At 49.4% G+C, this 17,682-nt stretch overlaps 1 protein-coding gene across 1 annotated transcript in view; it reads right to left on the bottom strand.

Moving 5' to 3' along the window:
- Positions 1-2,775: 2,775 nt before the first annotated feature.
- Positions 2,776-17,682, bottom strand: part of Sall4 (spalt-like transcription factor 4) — a 16,345-nt gene continuing 1,438 nt past the window's right edge. The window contains exons 2-4 of the mRNA XM_005392290.2: positions 8,097-10,421; positions 6,911-7,191; positions 2,776-3,897 (exon numbers count right to left, since the gene is read on the bottom strand). Coding sequence (XP_005392347.1) covers positions 3,478-3,897; positions 6,911-7,191; positions 8,097-10,421 — 3,026 coding nt within the window. The 3' untranslated portion in view covers positions 2,776-3,477. The remainder of the gene's footprint in view (positions 3,898-6,910; positions 7,192-8,096; positions 10,422-17,682) is intronic.

Below are 17,682 nucleotides of genomic sequence, written 5' to 3'. Positions count from 1 at the left end.
TTAATATTTCAAAGAACCAACTTTGAAGAATTTACGAACAATCAGTGTGAAAGGGAAAAATCTGTGCAACTGTCTTTGTGGAATACCTCCAATCACACATTAAGTATCAAAAGCGGAGCTTTGGATAGGCTTACAAAAATGCAAGCAGGCAGTTTCCTGTGAAAGAGGTCCACAGTAGCTCTCTTTGCTTGCTTTCTTTTGTGGGGGTGGAGGGGTGCATGTTGTAATGCTAGGGATGAAGCCAGGGCCTCATGCACGCCAGGCAAGTGCTCTTACCACTGAGCTACACCCCCAGCCCACTGCCACGTATTTTACTTGGAAAGGTAGCTAAAGCATGCAAAGACATCTCATAGGGCCTGATGCTGGCTTCTCCCCAGTGATCTATAAAGATGGAGCAACAGGTAGGTATGAGGGTCATTCACCAATTAAACCAACCGGCTGTTACCTGGGTACCTCTGCCCAATCACTTTTCTCCAGGTTGATAATCTTATGTTAGCAAAACACTGGTGCATGCCTACAATCCCAGCACTCAGGAAAGCAGTAGAGAATTCCAAATTGCACAACAGTTTGGTCAACTTAGTGACTTAGACCCTATGTCAAAATAAAAAAGGCTCTGGACTTTGGTTTCAAGTACAGCAACAAACACTTAACACAGGGAGGAATAAAACAAAAAACACAGGGAGGAATGATGGCTCATTCCTGTCATCCCAGTTATTCAGAAGGCTGAGGCAGGAGGATGTCATAAATTATAAAGGCCAGGCTAGAGATTTAGCTCAGTGGCACAGCACCTGCCTGGCAAGGGTACGGTCCTGAGTTTAATTCCTGGTACCACCCCCCAATTCAAGGCCAGTTCAGCAAAACTGCTGGGGATGTAGCTCAGTTCTGCGGCACTTGCCTAGCATGTGTGAAATCTTTGATTCAATTCCAAACATCACACACACACACCACTATAATAAATCAGCTATTCCTTTTATTTAAAAATGTATTGGAGATTAAGCTAGGACCTTGGCAATGTGCTACACTGTGCCCTTTGCAATGTGCCCTCTTCACTTACTGACAGGTTATCAGCGAATTGCCCAGGCTGGGTTTGAAAAGTGTAAGCCTCCTGCCTCAGTCTCAGGGTGTTAAGATTAACGAGCATGCATCACCTTGCCAGGCCCAACGATCCCCTGAGCAGCCTAAGAAGTAAACATTACTTCTGTATGGACCAGATTAGGACGGGATGAAGCAGGGAGTAATCCGCAGCATGAGAAGCCCTCTGTGGTCCCAAGTAAAGAGGCAAGTACGGGGGTACACTCCTGTAATCCCCATTCTCAGGAGGCTGAGGCAGGAGTATTACAAATTTGAGGACAGTGGAGACTACAGAGAAAGACCTGCCTCAGAATTTAAAAACAAAGTTTTCTATGATGAGGCCATTTTAACAAAAGTTTAGCATGGATGTAACAGTTGTCTCCAGGAAAGACAATTAAAGCATGTGCAGTGTCACAGGGTCTGATGCTGGCTTCTCCCCACTGATTTGTGAAGAGGGTTCCCAGGCCACTGAAAATATTGGCCAAGCCAAGATCCTCAGGTCCAAAGAAGAAAGAACCCAGGGACTGGGGATTTAGCTCAGTGGCACAGCGCCTGCCTGGCAAGCGCAAGGTTGTGAGTTTGATCCCCGGTACCGGGGGAAAAAAAAAAAAGAAGGAAGAACCTGAAAAACACACACACACACACACACTTGGTAGGGGGAAAAAACATTCAAAATTTATTTTCCAACAGACAGACGGCATCAGCAGGTATAACTACAGGGGCTCTCCGTAGATCATACATTCACAAGGCATTCTTAGCTCAACAGTGAGAAAGCCACTGGGGTGTTCTCGTAACAATATGCACTTCACAGTGTAAACAGGTTCTATTCTTATTGTGTTCTCTTACAGTTCCAGAAGGGAAGGCACAACTTGGCAAAAACACTTTTTTGGATCCTAAAGTCAGGTGCAATAACTAAGAGACAGAACTTGGGGTAACAGTCCCGATCCACATTTTGACAAGGGGCTTCCACAGCGGGAAGGACTCCTCCACCCAGCTGTCTGATTTTTTTTTTTTTCTCCTTCCTCATTAAACAGCTAGAGCAACGTTTCATCAACTGCTCAATATTATTACCTGTACAGAGGGGGATTTAAAAAAAAGGAATCGAAGACATCTTGAACATCCAACTGTTCCCATCAATATATCAACTCTTAGGTTTAAGATGGAGCCTGGAATACTTCAGCGGTCATAAAATAGGAAAATAGAGACTATGGCTACAAAAATAAAAAATGAGGTAGATAAATTAAAGCTTTCACACCCAGGACTTGCCTGTTCCAACTTCATAGCCTTCATGCAGTACGCAAGGGGAGGGGGGGCATCTTCATTATTACTCGGCTTAAGTTGCACCAAGGAAATTTAAAAAAAGGTGAACTTGTGATACGAAGGTTCAATCTTCCGTGAGTTTCAAGAATGAAAACATAGTTCTTCAAAACAGAGCAGGCACTGGCAAAACCTGAGTCACCTGAGAATTCTGGCTCAGGGCCCAGCTCTCCTGGTGCTGGGAAGATGAGGCATTGCAAAGTGTGAGCAGTCCGCACTCTGGGGGTTCCAGATGGACTGTATATATATATATTGGTCTTTCCGAGACAGGGTCTCGATACGCAGCTCAGGCTGGCCTTGAGCTCACTTTGTAGCCCAGGCTAGTCTCAAACTCGCAAGGATCCTCCTGCCTCAGCCTCCCGAGTGCTGGGATGACAGGCGTGTGGCACCACGCCTGGCTGGACTGTATTTAAATAAGCAGCAACACACACACCGGCTCCCTAAGGACTAAAGCACGGCCACGCCAAGGCATCTACTTATGGTCCTAAGGCGGAAGTAATTTTGTTAACTCTTCAACCTTGGTTACTTTTTTTTCCTTTTAAGTACATTCAACAAAACAAAAACGAGACGGTAAAGGCTTGGGGAGCCATATCAAATTGGCCCCTAAAGAGGTGACAGACCTTTGTCCATTTACCCGCATAGAGTTGGCATGGAAGTGTCCAGTACCTCACCCCCACAGTTAGGCTACCTAATTCTCTTTCCCACTGTGGTTGGGTAAATTCCAACTGGCGCACCTGGACGCCGGGGACAGCCTTTGGAAACAGTCCCTCTACGCTGGACAAAGCTTCTAGGTGTATAGTTTGCTGCAAGTAAAAAAGCTACTTTGCAAGACCCGCTTCTTTCCAAAATCAAAAAAAAAAAAAAAAAAATCTAGTCTGTTTTGGTATGAATTTTGGTTTTTTAAAAAAATTGTTTTCTTTTTCTTTTTTTTTGCAAAGCAGCATAGTAACAATTGTGATTGTAGAACAGCCCAGGTTGGGTCACCACCGTAAACATCATTTGCATATCAGTAAGAAAAAAGGACGCAGGGGATCTGCGTCCCTCTGCGTTCCCATCCGCACCCTCTTTTCGCCAGACTGCTCCGCGAGCTTAGCTGACTGCGATCTTGTTCTCTTCCAGGAAGTGAGGGAACTGGTGTTTGGCTACGCCGTCAGGAACGCCTGATTTTTCTGCGTCGGCACTGCCGCCAGACTGGGAGCTGTCCATCTTGGAGGCGGTGGCGTTGCTGCCCACGGAGCTGGCCCCCAGGGACACAGGAAGGGTGGGGATCCCTCCGCTCTGGATCACCGAGATCTCATTGGTCTTCATGGCCAGGCCGCCGTTGAGCATGCTGGTGTACTGGTTCCACACCACCGGGTCCACACCCACCGAGGGCGACAGGAGCTCCTTGGGAAACATTTCCGGCGCGCGCTTCCCATCGGTACCCAGCAGAGCCATGGTGTTCTCTATGGCGAGCTTCCTCCCACGGCGAGCTGAGTTATTGTTGGCCCCGTGGGTCATGTAGTGGACCTGCCAGGACAGGACAGGACAGGACAGGGCAGGGCAGGACAGAGAGATTTGGATCAGGTGGAGAGTCCACTGATTCTTGGCAAGCCCAAATCTGCAGACCAGGGTGGTCCCACCCATAAAGGGGCTTACCATACTTTTGTTTTTAGAAATTAAGATTATGTAAAAAATAAATAAATAAATAAAAATTTAAAAAAATTCAGGTATTTGGTCTTGTGGAGGGGAGGAAAAATACTAGAGGATCTGGCAATATGTGCACGTCTATGTAAACATCTGCTACGTGCCAGGCATTGTTCTAACATGTACAGGTGCACACTGCCGGGCATGGCGGCGCACGCCTATAATCCTAGCACTCAGGAGGCTGAGGCAGGAGGATCACCATGTGTTCAATGCCAGCCTGAACTACATAGCGAGACCCTGTCTCAAACAAACAAAAACAACAAAAAATCCCCACAGCAACAAACCAGTATGTATATGTACACAAACCTCTTCAAGTAATGAAACAGGTAGAGTTTAACACACAACACAGTATAAGCACAATGGGGAACTCGGAACAAGATTGTGCCAATGTCCAAATTCTGAGTGTGCTACTCAACTACTACTGCAAAATGACAAACTGTAAGGCCGGGCGTGGTGGCGCACGCCTGTAATGCCCATAATCCCAGCACTTGGGGGGCTGATGCAGGAGGATCGTTGTGAGTTCAAGACCAGCCTGGGCTACAAAGGGAGCTCAAGCCCAGCCTGAACTGCATAGGGAGACCCTGTCTCAAAAAGACAAACAAAAACAAAGTGACAAACTAGGTGAAATATCCCAGGATATCTCTATTCTCCTTGCCATGTGTGAACCTATAATTACTTGGATTAAAAAAATTCACTTGGAAGTCATTTTTTTAAAAACAAAATCTGCTGTCATACAGGTGACACCAGCAACACCTAGTTGGCGTAGCTCAGTGGCAGAACACAGAGCCTGCGCAAGGTCCTGGGTCCTATCTCCAGCTCTGTAAAGTGTAAACTAAAAAAAACAAGCAAGCAAGCCCAGCAATCATCACTAGGGAGTTGGGAAAGCCTCAGAGGGAAGTGGATACAATTTAATCTAAGCTAATTAATCTCCGCGGATGAAGAGACCTGGCTAACCCATTACTTCTTCAACCTGGCTGTGTTGCGTCATTACCCTTTTTCAGCTTCTTTCTGAGTTTAAAAACCCCTTGTGCTAGGTACCAGCTCAAGTCAGGCACTGCTGGTTCACCTTTCCTGTCATCCTCAGAAGTTCGCAGTTATCCCAACAGCAGTGACTCACTGAGTCCTCAGCAGCTGCTAAAGTATAACTAGCAAGGCAGCAGGGAGGAGCCCTTGACTGTGCCCTACCACCTGAGACACCTCGCCGATACAATGTACTTCACCCCAGAGCAACACAGAAAGGGAGCCTAAGCCACAGCAAGCAGCTGTGCGAAGCTTCTTGTGTCCAATCAAGCCCGCGAAAGACACAAACCCACACAGCCTCAACTTGATGAGGCACAGAAACTATTAGAAGAGCGCTTGCCTAGCATTCAGTACTCACAAGGTCCCGTGTTCAATCTGCAGTATCAGAGAACCCAAGTCAAAAGGCTGCACCGGCTGCTTTTCACCCTATGCGGGTAACCCTTCCTTGGTGAAATCCACTGTCTTACAGTAACTACTCCATGAATTGCCCCGTGGAAGGCCTGGCTGAACAACCATAACCTAGAGGCTACTCTATGTCTTAAACCAAAGTGGTCAAACCCAGCTGGTGTGGTGGCTGACATAAGAAATTACCAGGAGTTTCAGACCACTGTTAGACACTAAGACCTGTCTCAAATGAAACAACCTCTAGTGGTACTATATGCATCCCTCTCTTTTTTTTCTTTTTGAAACAGTGTCTCCCTGTGCAGTTCAGGTTGGTCTTGAACTCACTTTGTAGCCCACGCTCGTTACAAGGCTCCTCCTGCCTCAGCCTCCCAAGTGCTGGGATTACAGGCGTGTGCCACCACACCCAGCATATCTCTCTATTATACACATATTTAACTCATGGTATCTATTTCTCTTTTTGATACCGGGAATCAGACTCAGGACCTTGTGCTTGCCAGGCAGGCACTTGTGCCGCTGAGCTATGTCCCCAGCCCTCATGGTATCTATTTCAACTTAGCAGCCCAGGCAACAAAAACCAGAGGAAACTTCTCATCAGGTCTGGAAGGCTCAACAAGTCCATTCGTGATACGTTCTACCCTACAATATAGAACAAACACCCTGTATTTTTCCAGGTCTTATTTCATGTATCTATTCAGTTTTGGTGTTTTGTTCTTCTGCATGGCACCGAAAATCGAACCCAGAGTCCTGCTCATGGTAATCAGGTTCTCTACCACTGAGCTACATCCTTGGGCCTTACTTAACTATGGTTTAAAGAAATCAGGGTCTCTATCTAGAGGGAAAACTACCCATCCTGGATTGAGAAAGAAACCTGAAGCAAACCACACTCCACTTCCGGGTGGCATCACTTGTAGAATAGATGGCGTCATTATTTTATGTGACCTCAAGGTTAGGCAAAGCCATTAACCAACAACAGACAACGCTCTTATCCCATGAAATTCAAGAACATCCCACTTTGAGGTATTGTCAGGTGAGAAAACAGACTTCTGAAAATTTTTTCAGAGGTGCAATTATATTAAATCTCATTTGGCCCCATTCTCCCGTCCTGGTTTTTTGATTATTTTGAGACAGGGTTTTGCTATGCAGTTCAAGCTGGCCTTGAACTTGTGGCAATCCTCCTGCCTCAGCCTCCTGAGTGCTGGGATTTCAGGCATGCACCACTATGCCCAGCCCTTTCCTTCTTTGTTGAGCACTGGGGATCAAACCCACGACCTCACACATGCCAGGCCAAGTGCTCCACCACTGCCCGAGCTGCCCCAACCCATTTGGTCTTCAACGGAAAATCACGGAGTATGCCAACACAGGGATGCCACTCTACCCCCAGCCAACCTTCCTGAAAGCGTGGCACACCCACCTTCAGGTTGCCTTTGGTGGTAAACGCTCGCCCGCACACGTTGCACACGAAAGGCTTCTCTCCGGTGTGCGTCCGTTCGTGGATCTGCAGGGCACTGGCCGAGGAGAAGTTCTTCCCGCACCGGGTGCAGGCGTGTTGCTTGGCTTGCCGGCGGGGCTGGGCGGCCAACAGAGGCGTCATGCCCGGGGACATGGCCGAGGGGCCGACAAACATGCCGGGAACTTCAACTTTGACATAGGTGGGCTGGGTGCGGATGAACGCTGGCGGGAGACTGCTTCGACCTGGATTGCAGAAGGGGAGAGAAATCCACACCTTTACCATCCAGCACCCGTTCACGCCTCGGCACAAAAGAAACCTTGCAGAACCACTGCCCAGTAAACCAGTGGAGAACATTTACAGGAAACTTCTACCTCAAAAGCAGCTTCCCTTTGAAAGGCTTATTTGCTTTTTTTTCCGGTACCGGGAATCAAACTCACGACCTTGCACTTGCCGGGCAGGCGCTGTGCCGCTGAGCTAAATCCCCAGCCCTGAAAGGCTTATTTGCATCAAGAATAAAATAGACTCTACACTAAGGAAAAATTGACCGTGTTGGTCTGTATAAAGGTACAGGCAACACAGGAAAACATGCAAGTGAAGTTCAAATTTCTGCACCAAAAGCTACCTTTAAAGTATGCCCGGACACTCCTGATTCTCTGATACAGCTCACACCCTATTTTACGATTAAGCACATAAATAGGGGCCCACAATTGCTATGTGCATTTAAAACAGGTTGTCTGTTTTCCCCCTTGGAAAGCGATTAATTTGCGAACATTCAGCCAGGGAGTGGAACCCCAGAATCAAAGAACTACAGCTCATTTGAGTTTCTGAAGAGCAGCGCTCACCTCCCCCAAACACACTACTGGGACTTCCTTACAATTACAGTCACCCCTCTGCCCCCGTGGGGTCAAGGACAAAAATAAAAACCAGTAAACATTCTGTCCACACCTAATTCACCCAAACCATGCTAAACTACTCATGCTGGGATAGAGGTAGTTATTATGTCCCTCTACCCCGCAGTACAGAGAAGCCAAATGCCCTACGGAGGAGCTGCTTCAGAAACTCCGTTTGTCAGGTGCCACCCAGGTTCCTTTTTTTCTGATGACCTTGCGCCCACAACGGACATAAGTTAAATCCAAAGCTCTATCACCTTCCGTATCAGGGCGGCTGTTCTCGGAGCTCTCGGCTTTGACCCCGGTATCGGGGGACCGTGACTTGATGCTTTCCGCCTGGCTATTGGCTGGGGACAGGGCCTGGAAGGACATGGTTTCCATGGCGTCCGGGCTTCGGCTCGGGCACTCCTGGTCGCCCATGAGGGAGGAGTCGTCGTTGGTCAGCCCGTCGCTCTCCCCAGAGCCGTTCTCTCGGCTGCTCTGGCGCTGCAGGCCCAGCGGGGCGGGACCCGCCTTCCCCAGGGCCTCCTGGGAAGCCACCACTGAGTACCCCAGAGTGGGCGACGCCATGTGGGTGCCGGGAAGTGGCATGAGCACCTTCGAGGAGCCGATCTCATCGACGTCGATGCTTTCGACATCGTCATGGCAGACGGCGCCGGCGCCGCTGCTCTCACCCACCGGGGCGGGCTCTGGACCCGCGAAGTCACAGGGACTCTCCAGCAGGGGCGTGTTGGGGATCTGGCCACCCATGTGCATGCGAATATGCTGCTGCAGCATGACTGCGTTGGTGAACTTCTTCTCGCAGATGGGGCACGAATGCTGCGTCTTCACGGACGTGCTGGTTCGGTGCACCCCGAGGTGCGTCTTCAGGTTGCCTTTGGTGGAAAAAGCTCGGCCACAGACCTTACAGGGGAAGGGCCTCTCCCCGGTGTGCGTGCGGTAATGCATCTTAAGGGAGCTTTGGCAGCTTAAGACTCGGTGGCAAATGACACATTCATTGGGGTCGGTGGGGGCCCTGTCGATGTTCTCTACCAGCTGCTGCAATTTCAGGGTCTCCGACCCGGGCTCGGGGGGCCCACTTCCCTGGAAGCCACCAACCCTCGGGGGATGCTGGGTGGGCCCCAGCCCGGGTGGCGTAGGTCCCCCCTCCCTTTCTGGGGAGGGCCCGGGCTGCAGATCGCTGGGCAGAGGCGGGCCACCCAGCAGGTCCTTGGGGTTGGGCCCTGAGGGGATATGCTGAGGTAGCCCTACGGGAGGGGTCGCCGTTACCAGGACAGGTTTGCTGTCTAAAGAGAGACTCGACTCATCTACGACAGGGACAGGGACAGGGACAGAGAGTGTGCAGGGGACGCCACTGCCTGCCACCACTTTGTCCTGGAACTCAGCAAACAGCTGGGGGTTTGCCTTGACCTGGGGGTGGCGGTGAAAGTGCACCTTGAGGTTGCCCTTGGTGGTGAAGCGATGACCACAGACAGAGCACACGAAGGGTCTCTCTCCAGTGTGGGAGCGGAGGTGGATCTGCAAGGAGCTATCAGTCCCGAAAACCTTGCTACAGTACTTACACTTGTGCTTGTAGAGGGCCGCCTCATCTTTGGGTTTGACATCCACCGCGGAGATGTTGGGCGGCTTCCCCTTCCCTTTCTTGGATGGGTCTAGCGCCACAGTGGAGAAAGGGCTCTGGAAGACCACAGAGCCCGGGGCCTGAGGTAGCAAAGCACCCGGAAGGCGAGACATGACATTCGGGAGCACCCGGGTCCCATCCGGCTTCAGGGCAAAGGGCGCCAGCCCCGGGGACAGGGAGCCGTGGGTGGGAGGGATGTTGGCGTGAGGTAGCTTGGCTTGTTTCAAGGCGTCCAGAGACAGACCCTGGCTTCCGGCCTTCTGGCTGAGCAGGGCCACAGCGGCGGACACTTGCTGGGACACGTGGCTGCCCAGGGTCTTCAGGGTGTCGGCACCAGCCACGCCCGAGTGCAGGGCGTGCGCGGCCCACATGTTCACCTGGATGCGGATCTGCTCCGTGAGCTGGATCTGCTGCAGCTGCTGCTGCTGCAGACACAGGATCTGCTCCAGCACCCACGGGATGCTGTTGGCGCCGGGCACGGGCACGGGGGGCGCGTCTGCGCTGCGCTGGTTCACCGCCACCTTGGTGCCCCGGAGCGCCTGCAGAGTCACGTTAGTGTTGGTCATTTTGCCTTTGGGTAGATAGCTTATGTCCTGTGGGACGGGGGGCAGAGCAGTCTCCGTCTTCAGGTACAGGACCGACTCCGCGCCCGGCCTCTCCTTGGCATCCCCTGAGCCTCCGCTCCGCTCTCTGGGCCCGTCCCTGCTGCCCGGGCTCAGGGGCTGGTGGCTCAGCATGGCTCGGGAGAAGTCCTCAGGAGGTAGCGGCCCCTCACTGTCGTTCATGATGAGGACGGGTGGAATTTTAGTGCAATTTTTCTTGTGTTCCAGGAACTCAGAGAGAATGAAGAACTCGGCACAGCACTTGTCGCACACGTGGGTCTCCTCTCGCCGGGGCCGCTTTCCCGCGCTTTTGTCTCCGCTCCCTTCCTCGCAGTTCCCGGGGTGGGTCATTGGCACACCTGCAAAAGGAGAGGAAAAGCTGAGGATTCCGCCCCCTTCGGCAGCAGAGTGTGGAAGGGGAGAAAAGCACCCAGACTCTGAATGAGTGAAGGGACACTCGTGTGGTAGGTGGATCTGTGTCCCCTGAACGGACAAGGCCAAGTCCTCACCAGTTTCCACACCTGCCTGCGACTTGATTTGGGTCAGGCATCTGCAAATAGAACTGGATCAAGTCCCAACCCCAATGCTCGGCATCATCAGAGGAGACAGGGGAGGGAAGGGAAAGGAAGCCAACGGAAGGCACCAGATCCCTCAGAGCCTCTAGAAAGAACCGGTCCTGCTGCCACCTCAGTGCAGACATTGGGCTGCTGCACCTGTAAGGGAATAGATTTCTGCGGTTCCAACTCATCCAGTTTGTAAGGCAGCCCTAGGAAATGCACTCTATCTATCTATCTATCTATCTATCTATCTATCTATGTATCTATCTTTTGTTTGGGGGGGTATACCAGGAATTGAACTCAGGACCTTGCGCTTGCCAGGTAGGCACTTGTGCCACTGAGCTATATTATCCCCGGCCAGAAATGCATGCAGTGTATCTAATTATCTATCTATCTATCAATCAATCAATCAATCAATCAATCATCTATTGTCTTTTTGGGACAGAGTCTCGTTATGCAGTTCAGGCTGGCCTTGAGCTCACTTTGTAGCCCAGGCTGGTCCCAGACATGCAATGATCCTCCTGCCCAGCCTCCCGAGTGCTGGGATTACAGGCATGCACCACCATGCCTGGCATTGCATGTAATTTAAAATAAACCCAGTCCTGACCCTCAGCACCTCTCTGAGCTGGCTTACAGAGAGACGAACAGATCTAAAGCAATGAGGACATTGGAACTTACTCAGATCACAGCTGCTGGAGTAAAACTGCAGGAAATTACTCAATTTAATGAGTACCCACTAGAAGGGAGGATGATAAAAGTTTAAAGGCACCAACAATTATGATGGTAGCACTAAATTTACTTAAAATATTGATAACAGGCTGGGTGTGGTGGCACACACCTATAATCCCAGCACCCAGGAGGCTGAGGCAGGATGATGGCCGGGAGTTCAAGGCCAGCCTGGGCCACACAGTGGTCTCAAAACAAAACAAAAACCCAAAACCTAGATATCAATCTAATGCATGATGCAAAAGACCCTTACAATGAAGATTCCAGAATGCTCAAGAAAGTAGGGCTGGAAAGCTCTCCCATGCTATGCGAAGCTATGTACAGATTCAATGCAATCCCCATCAAAATTCCAATGACATTTTTTCACACAACTAGAAGAAACAATAAAACGTATATGAAAACACAAGTGATCCAGAACAGTCAATGCAATCCTGAGCAAGAAGAGCAAGGCTAGTAGTGGCTTCTTCATCCCAGATTTCAAAGCACATGACAGGGCCGGGGATATAGCTCAGCGGCACAAGCGCCTGCCTGGCAGGCGCAAGGTCCTGAGTTCGATTCCCGGTACCAAAAAAAAAAAAAATAAATAAATAAAATAAAATTAAAAAAAAGAATCAAAGCACATGACAAAGCTAAGTTTCCAGAGACAGCAGGACACTGTCAGAGAAAGACACAGAAACACAACTACAGTCATCTGATTCTTGACAAAGGGACCAAAAACATAAATTAGAAAAAAGACAGCTTCTTCAACAAATGGTGCTGATGAAAGCATGCAGTGAAAGTATTAGAAAACTATGAAATGAGAGCCCCTATGCTACACTCTATACAAAAATCACTTCATAGTGAACCACAGACCACTTAGGTATACAAAGGGCAGAAGCAAACTATGACCACCCTTTCAAACAAGAACAGAATCACACACCAGAGCTTTATTCCTAAACTCATTTATCTTTGTAGCATTTCATTCCCATTTTTCAAATGTGGAAATTGAGGCTCAGAAATACTTAAATTGCTAGAAGTGACATGGCTACTAAGAATCAAGAGCCACTGCAGAATTCTTTTTTTGGTACTTGTGTGTGTGTGTCTGTCTTTTGAGACAGGGTCTCCCTATGCAGTTCAGGCTGGCCTTGAGCTCATTTTGTAGCCTAGGATGGTCGCAAACTTGAAATGATCCTCCTGCCTCAGCCTCCTGAGTGCAAGGATTACAGGGATCACACGGGTGTTTGCCACGATGCCTGGCCAGATTTCTTAAATATTATTAAGGACAATAAAACGAGCTGGGGATTTAGCTCAGCGGCACAGTGCCTGCCTGGCAAGTGCAGGTTGTGAGTTCAATTCCCAGTACTGGAAAACAACAACAACAACAACAAAAAACCCCCAAAAACAAACAAAGACAATAAAACGAGGCCTCATTTAAAACTCTTTTTTCTAGAGCAGCTTTTACAGTTTCCATTTCAACCATTTGTAGATATTTTTCATATTTCCTCCAATTGCTCCTTTTCTCTGAAATTTCAGTAGCACAAATGCATGTGTTTATATGCTTAGATTGTAGTTCCTCTATGGGCTACAATTTCCATCCTTTTAGGGCATTACCCTCGCATTCCGTGCATGCAGGCTTTTCACTTGTTTTACATGGTGCTGCGGACTGAACCCAGAGCCTTTCACATAGCAAGCGTGGTCTCTAGGGTCTCTACCACTGAGCTACATCCCAGATCCTAAAGCAAGTTTTCCTGAGCTGGGATCCCTGAAATGAAGAACACCAAATGTACTTCATCAGTCACATGAACTAAAAATGAACATTTCTCCAATTAGGCATGGAAGGAGCCAGGCACTGTGGCACTCAGGTGACTGAGGCAGGAGGATTGCTTGAACTGCGTTATCACAAACTCTGTCTCAAAAAACAAAAACAAAATAAAAAACAAAAAAGCACTTAAAGGAATATACCAAAGTGATATGAGCAGAACCTGTGACTTAGCTGTGGCGAACAGAAGCTACAACTATTTTCATACGGTGTTAAGGTTGTCACACTGACTTTTAAAATCCTGGTGACTGCCTGTGAGGACGCTAGTTTTTTGTTTTTGACTTTTTGAGACAGGGTCTCGCTACGCAATTCAGGTTGGCCTTGAGCTCACTTTGTAGCCAAGGCTGGTTTTGAACTTGCAGCAATCCTCCTGCCTCAGCCTACTGAGTGCTGGGATTACCGGCGTGTGCCACCAAGCCCAGCTTAGACTGCTAGTTCTTCTACTTAATTTTTATTCACAAAGTAACACATGCTATTATAGCCTGTGAGCGACTCATTTCCAGGATCCCTGAGATTAACTCTGTACATCCAAGGATGATCAAAATCCTTTACATAAAATGGTACAGGATTTACTCAGGAGATTGAGGCAGGGGGATCAAAAATTTGAAGCCAACCTGGGCTAGACCTTATCTCAATAAATACATGGGATTTGCATTCTACTTGCATATCTTATATTCTTTATTTTTTTGTTTTGTTTTGTTTTGGTTTGTTTGGGGGGGGGTTTCCGGTACCGGGAATCGAACTCACGACCTTGTGCTTGCCAGGCAGGCGCCGTGCCGCTGAGCTAAATCCCCAGCTCCTATCCCATAGTCTTTAAATCAAGCCAATGACGTATAATGTCCAATACAACGTAAATGCGATGTTACATTAGTATACTGTTTAGGCAGTAAGTAAGAGAAAGAAGCCAATCTATACAGACAGGTAGGTACAGACGCACTATTTTCCTGCGCGTTTCTGATCCACGGTTGGCTGAACTCACAGATGTACACCCTGTGGGTGTAGAAGGCCACCTACGTATGACAGTAGTCTACATTCTGGAGAACTAGCGTCACGTGTTCCCTTGGTCTTCTATGGACTTTCAGCATTTACGCTGAGAAGGGATCTACGGCACAAAAAAGGTTAAGCTCCTGGCCCTACAAGGATCCCCCGGTCCGCAGAGTGATTTACAGCCTGCAAACCGGCTGCCTGTGCTGTATACACAAGCTCGCCTGCGCTGCAGCCTCCCCGCCACACCAGAAGACACCCCGCTGCTGGAGTCTTAAAACTGCAGCGGCTGTTTGCTTACGCAGTAAAAAGGACTTCTACATCCACACCACCATTGGCAAATACTGAAACCGTATTTGTCAGGAGGTAAGAGGACCCTGTTGGGAACAATTGCTGGGTATGCTTAAATTAACCCGAAAGGAAAAAAGCAAAGTTCAGAGGGATTACGGAGCAACTAGTCCTCCTAGCCCTCCACCCCACCCCCACCCCGAATTTTAGGAATGTTATCTCCCAGCATCTAGTTATCCAATAAGTTGGAAGAATGCAGTAAACGCAGCAGGGGTCTTAGATTCAATCACTGCCAAATGGATAGAAAATACTCTTACTATTGTATAGGAAGAAAGTTAATCTACTGGAGGCCAATCAAATTCTGGAAGCACTAAAACGCTTAAAAAAATAAAACCCTGTATATCTTGATAAAAGCATTATGAGTCAAGCTTATCTTCTTTCTCATTCTTATATTAAAAGGACAATGAGCAGATTATCTAAGTACACAATATCTTCCAACCTCCCCCACACCCAGGATAAGTGCTTACAAAAAAAAAAAAAAAAAAGGGAAATTCTCTTCCAAAGTACTGTATTGAACTAGGTTAACGCTGATGGGTCAAAGCCTTTAACTCAACTTTGTAGAGGGCAACTCAGACCTGAAATTAAATTTCTGCTTAATGAAGACCTAAAAGCATGAAGTTTCAAACAGTCTTGGATCAAAGTTCAGGGGCTCTGCACAGAGCAAAAGGATCAAGAAACTACTCATAGCCGGCTGAGGTGCGCGATCTCTTTTATCAAGATGCAGATGTGTTTTGCAAACCCCATGAGGGCAGGGGGTTTTGTTCTTCCTTCTGCAGAGCTTGGAGAACAAAGCCTGATCCAGATTGGGGGTGGTGGAGGCAGGGGCTGGGGATGCCGTCCTTGTTTGGATCTAGAGGCTTTTAAACAAGTTTAGATGTTTTTGGAAGTGCTCAGAAGCAGGACAGGTTAAAAGTGATTAAAAAGGAAACTTCTTAAAATTCCTTTTTCAATCTTTTTTCCGGGCGATTATGGTCCAGAGAAACCAACCAAAGGCAAACTGTTTTATTTCCAACGCACTTCCCAAGTGAGCTTGCTTCCTACATGAAGTGAGTTGATGTGGGAACTCAAACTCAAGTAAAAAAATCGAGAAAGATCACCAAACCCAACCAGCTTACCCAAAGTGGCCTTCGAATTTGGAAAACAAAGAAAAAAGCCCATTCTACCTTTAACTGCTCCAAGACATAACAGAGCTGCTCGAATTCAGGAGGAGGCTAACGTTCAACAGGACAGGGCACCAGGGGCAAGGCCGCCACCGGGGGGCTGCCGTTTACTCTCAGATGGGTAAAAATGCGAGTTACTTGGTGAAAATTACAGATAACATACTGAAGGCCCCCGCCTGGGGTCTAGCACACAGTAGGCTATTGTTTCTACAGAATTATTTCAATTAGCAGCTCAATACCATCTCTGATGCTGCAGCAACACCCAGAGCACTGCTAACTTTGAACAAAATGAACTACCGATCCCATTCCCAACGTATAGCAGGCCTTCTATACTTGAAATCGTCTACTGTATTTTATTCCTACTCTGGAAAGAACCCAAACGCTGGGGGGCGGGGGGGTGGGCGGGGGACAGGACACAAGGTATCTCCAAATGTTAAAATTCAAACGTAATCCAGAGCAGAACGCAGTCCATTCGAAAGTCACACACACACATACACACACACACCCCCAAAGAAACCCCACCCTGCACCTCGCGTTTAAACAGAAGAAATGCTCACCATGTCCAGCCGCCCAAAATGGTTCCCCAGCCTGCTACCTAAGAGGAAGCTCGCTGACCGCCAACGAAAGAAAGTATCACTTACTCCTGAACCGGGAGGGTGGGCTACAGTTCTTTCGGGCAGGGAATGTATTTTACAATGCAACTTATCTTTAATGAATGGAAAAGCGGCTGCGGGCAACACCACAGCCAGTCCTCCTTTTCGAGAACTCAGGAGTTGACCTGAAACGTTACCGAAGGCCAGTGTAGGTCATTTTAAGGCAAGAAACCGGGGCTAGGAAGTTATTTGAAACTTGGGAATCTTAATGGTTGATGGTTGTAATCCAGTTTAGCACAAAGGGCATTTGAAACCCTTTTGAGAAAATGCTAATTTTCTTTTAAGTAGTGTTAGCTCCTCCCTGACCACCTGCAGATTTTTTGATCTGCTAATTACTGCCTGGACTTCATTTTCTTTTCTCAAAAACCACGTTCTCTCAAATGGCGTGGTAAAATAAGTCCGGTCCAGTCTTCATTTTAAAAATGATCCCTATCGTCTATATCGGGGCTGATCAAACGCAAACATCCAATACGCAGCCATTTAAAAGCAGTGCTTGGGGAAACTACCTTCCGTCCCAACACAGCAGCCGAGGATTCTGGAAACACGCTAGCTAGGATCGAGGAATTCTTGGAAAGAATTCCAAACACTTGGCAAGGAATAGCCGAGGCAGACGGCGTTCCAGCGGGTAAGTGGCAGAAGTCCCCAGGGGCGCGCATCCCCGGCCGAGCCCGGCGCTCTCCCCTTCGCGCCCCCAGGCCACCCCACTCACCAGGTGTGAGTCAGTCTGCGCCCGGACCCGCCTCCCTGGCGCGGGCTCGGCTCCAGCGCGGCCTCCAGGGGGCGCCCGCGCGCAGCCGGCCGGCCGGTCCGCACCGACCCGGGTGATCAATAGCGCACGCACCCCTCTCCCCAAACTGCTGCGGGAGCGCACTGCCGGGCTCGAGCCCTGCCCCAGCTTAGGTGAACGCCACCTCCAGCCTGCGTCAGTCTCGGCGGCTCTCGCCTAACAGGCGCTCCCCAGAGGTGCCAACAACCACCCCAAGCCCCACTGGTGCGTGCCACCCAAAATGAGGGGGAAGGGGAGGTCAGAGCGGCACCAGGGGAGGGGTCAGGGCCCGGGGCTCGCCCCTCCTCTCCGGAGGAAGCGGGCGGGCCGAGGGTTTTAACCCTTTTGTTCCAGGTGGGCCAGGCCACGAAGCCGCTCCCCGATCCCCCCACCCCCAGCCAGGCACAAAGACTCGCCCTGGGCGGCCGGGACGCGGAGGGTGCGCCGCGCTGCCCGTCGGATGCCACGCGAGTGCGCAGCTGTCCCCGCGGCTACACTAGTGTCTCTCCCCGCTAAAAACGTGTGCGGCGGGGAATGGGGTTTCATTCAGCTATTATAAACTTGGGGAGTTACACGCCCTCCTTGGCCAAAGGGGGAGGGAGAGGTGCCAAGAAGCAGCGGCCGTCCG

The sequence above is a fragment of the Chinchilla lanigera genome, unplaced genomic scaffold, assembly GCF_000276665.1.
Source record: "Chinchilla lanigera isolate Chin_1 unplaced genomic scaffold, ChiLan1.0 scaffold00044, whole genome shotgun sequence".
Taxonomy (NCBI): Eukaryota; Metazoa; Chordata; class Mammalia; order Rodentia; family Chinchillidae; genus Chinchilla; species Chinchilla lanigera.
This window is presented reverse-complemented; position numbering and strand designations above follow the sequence as displayed.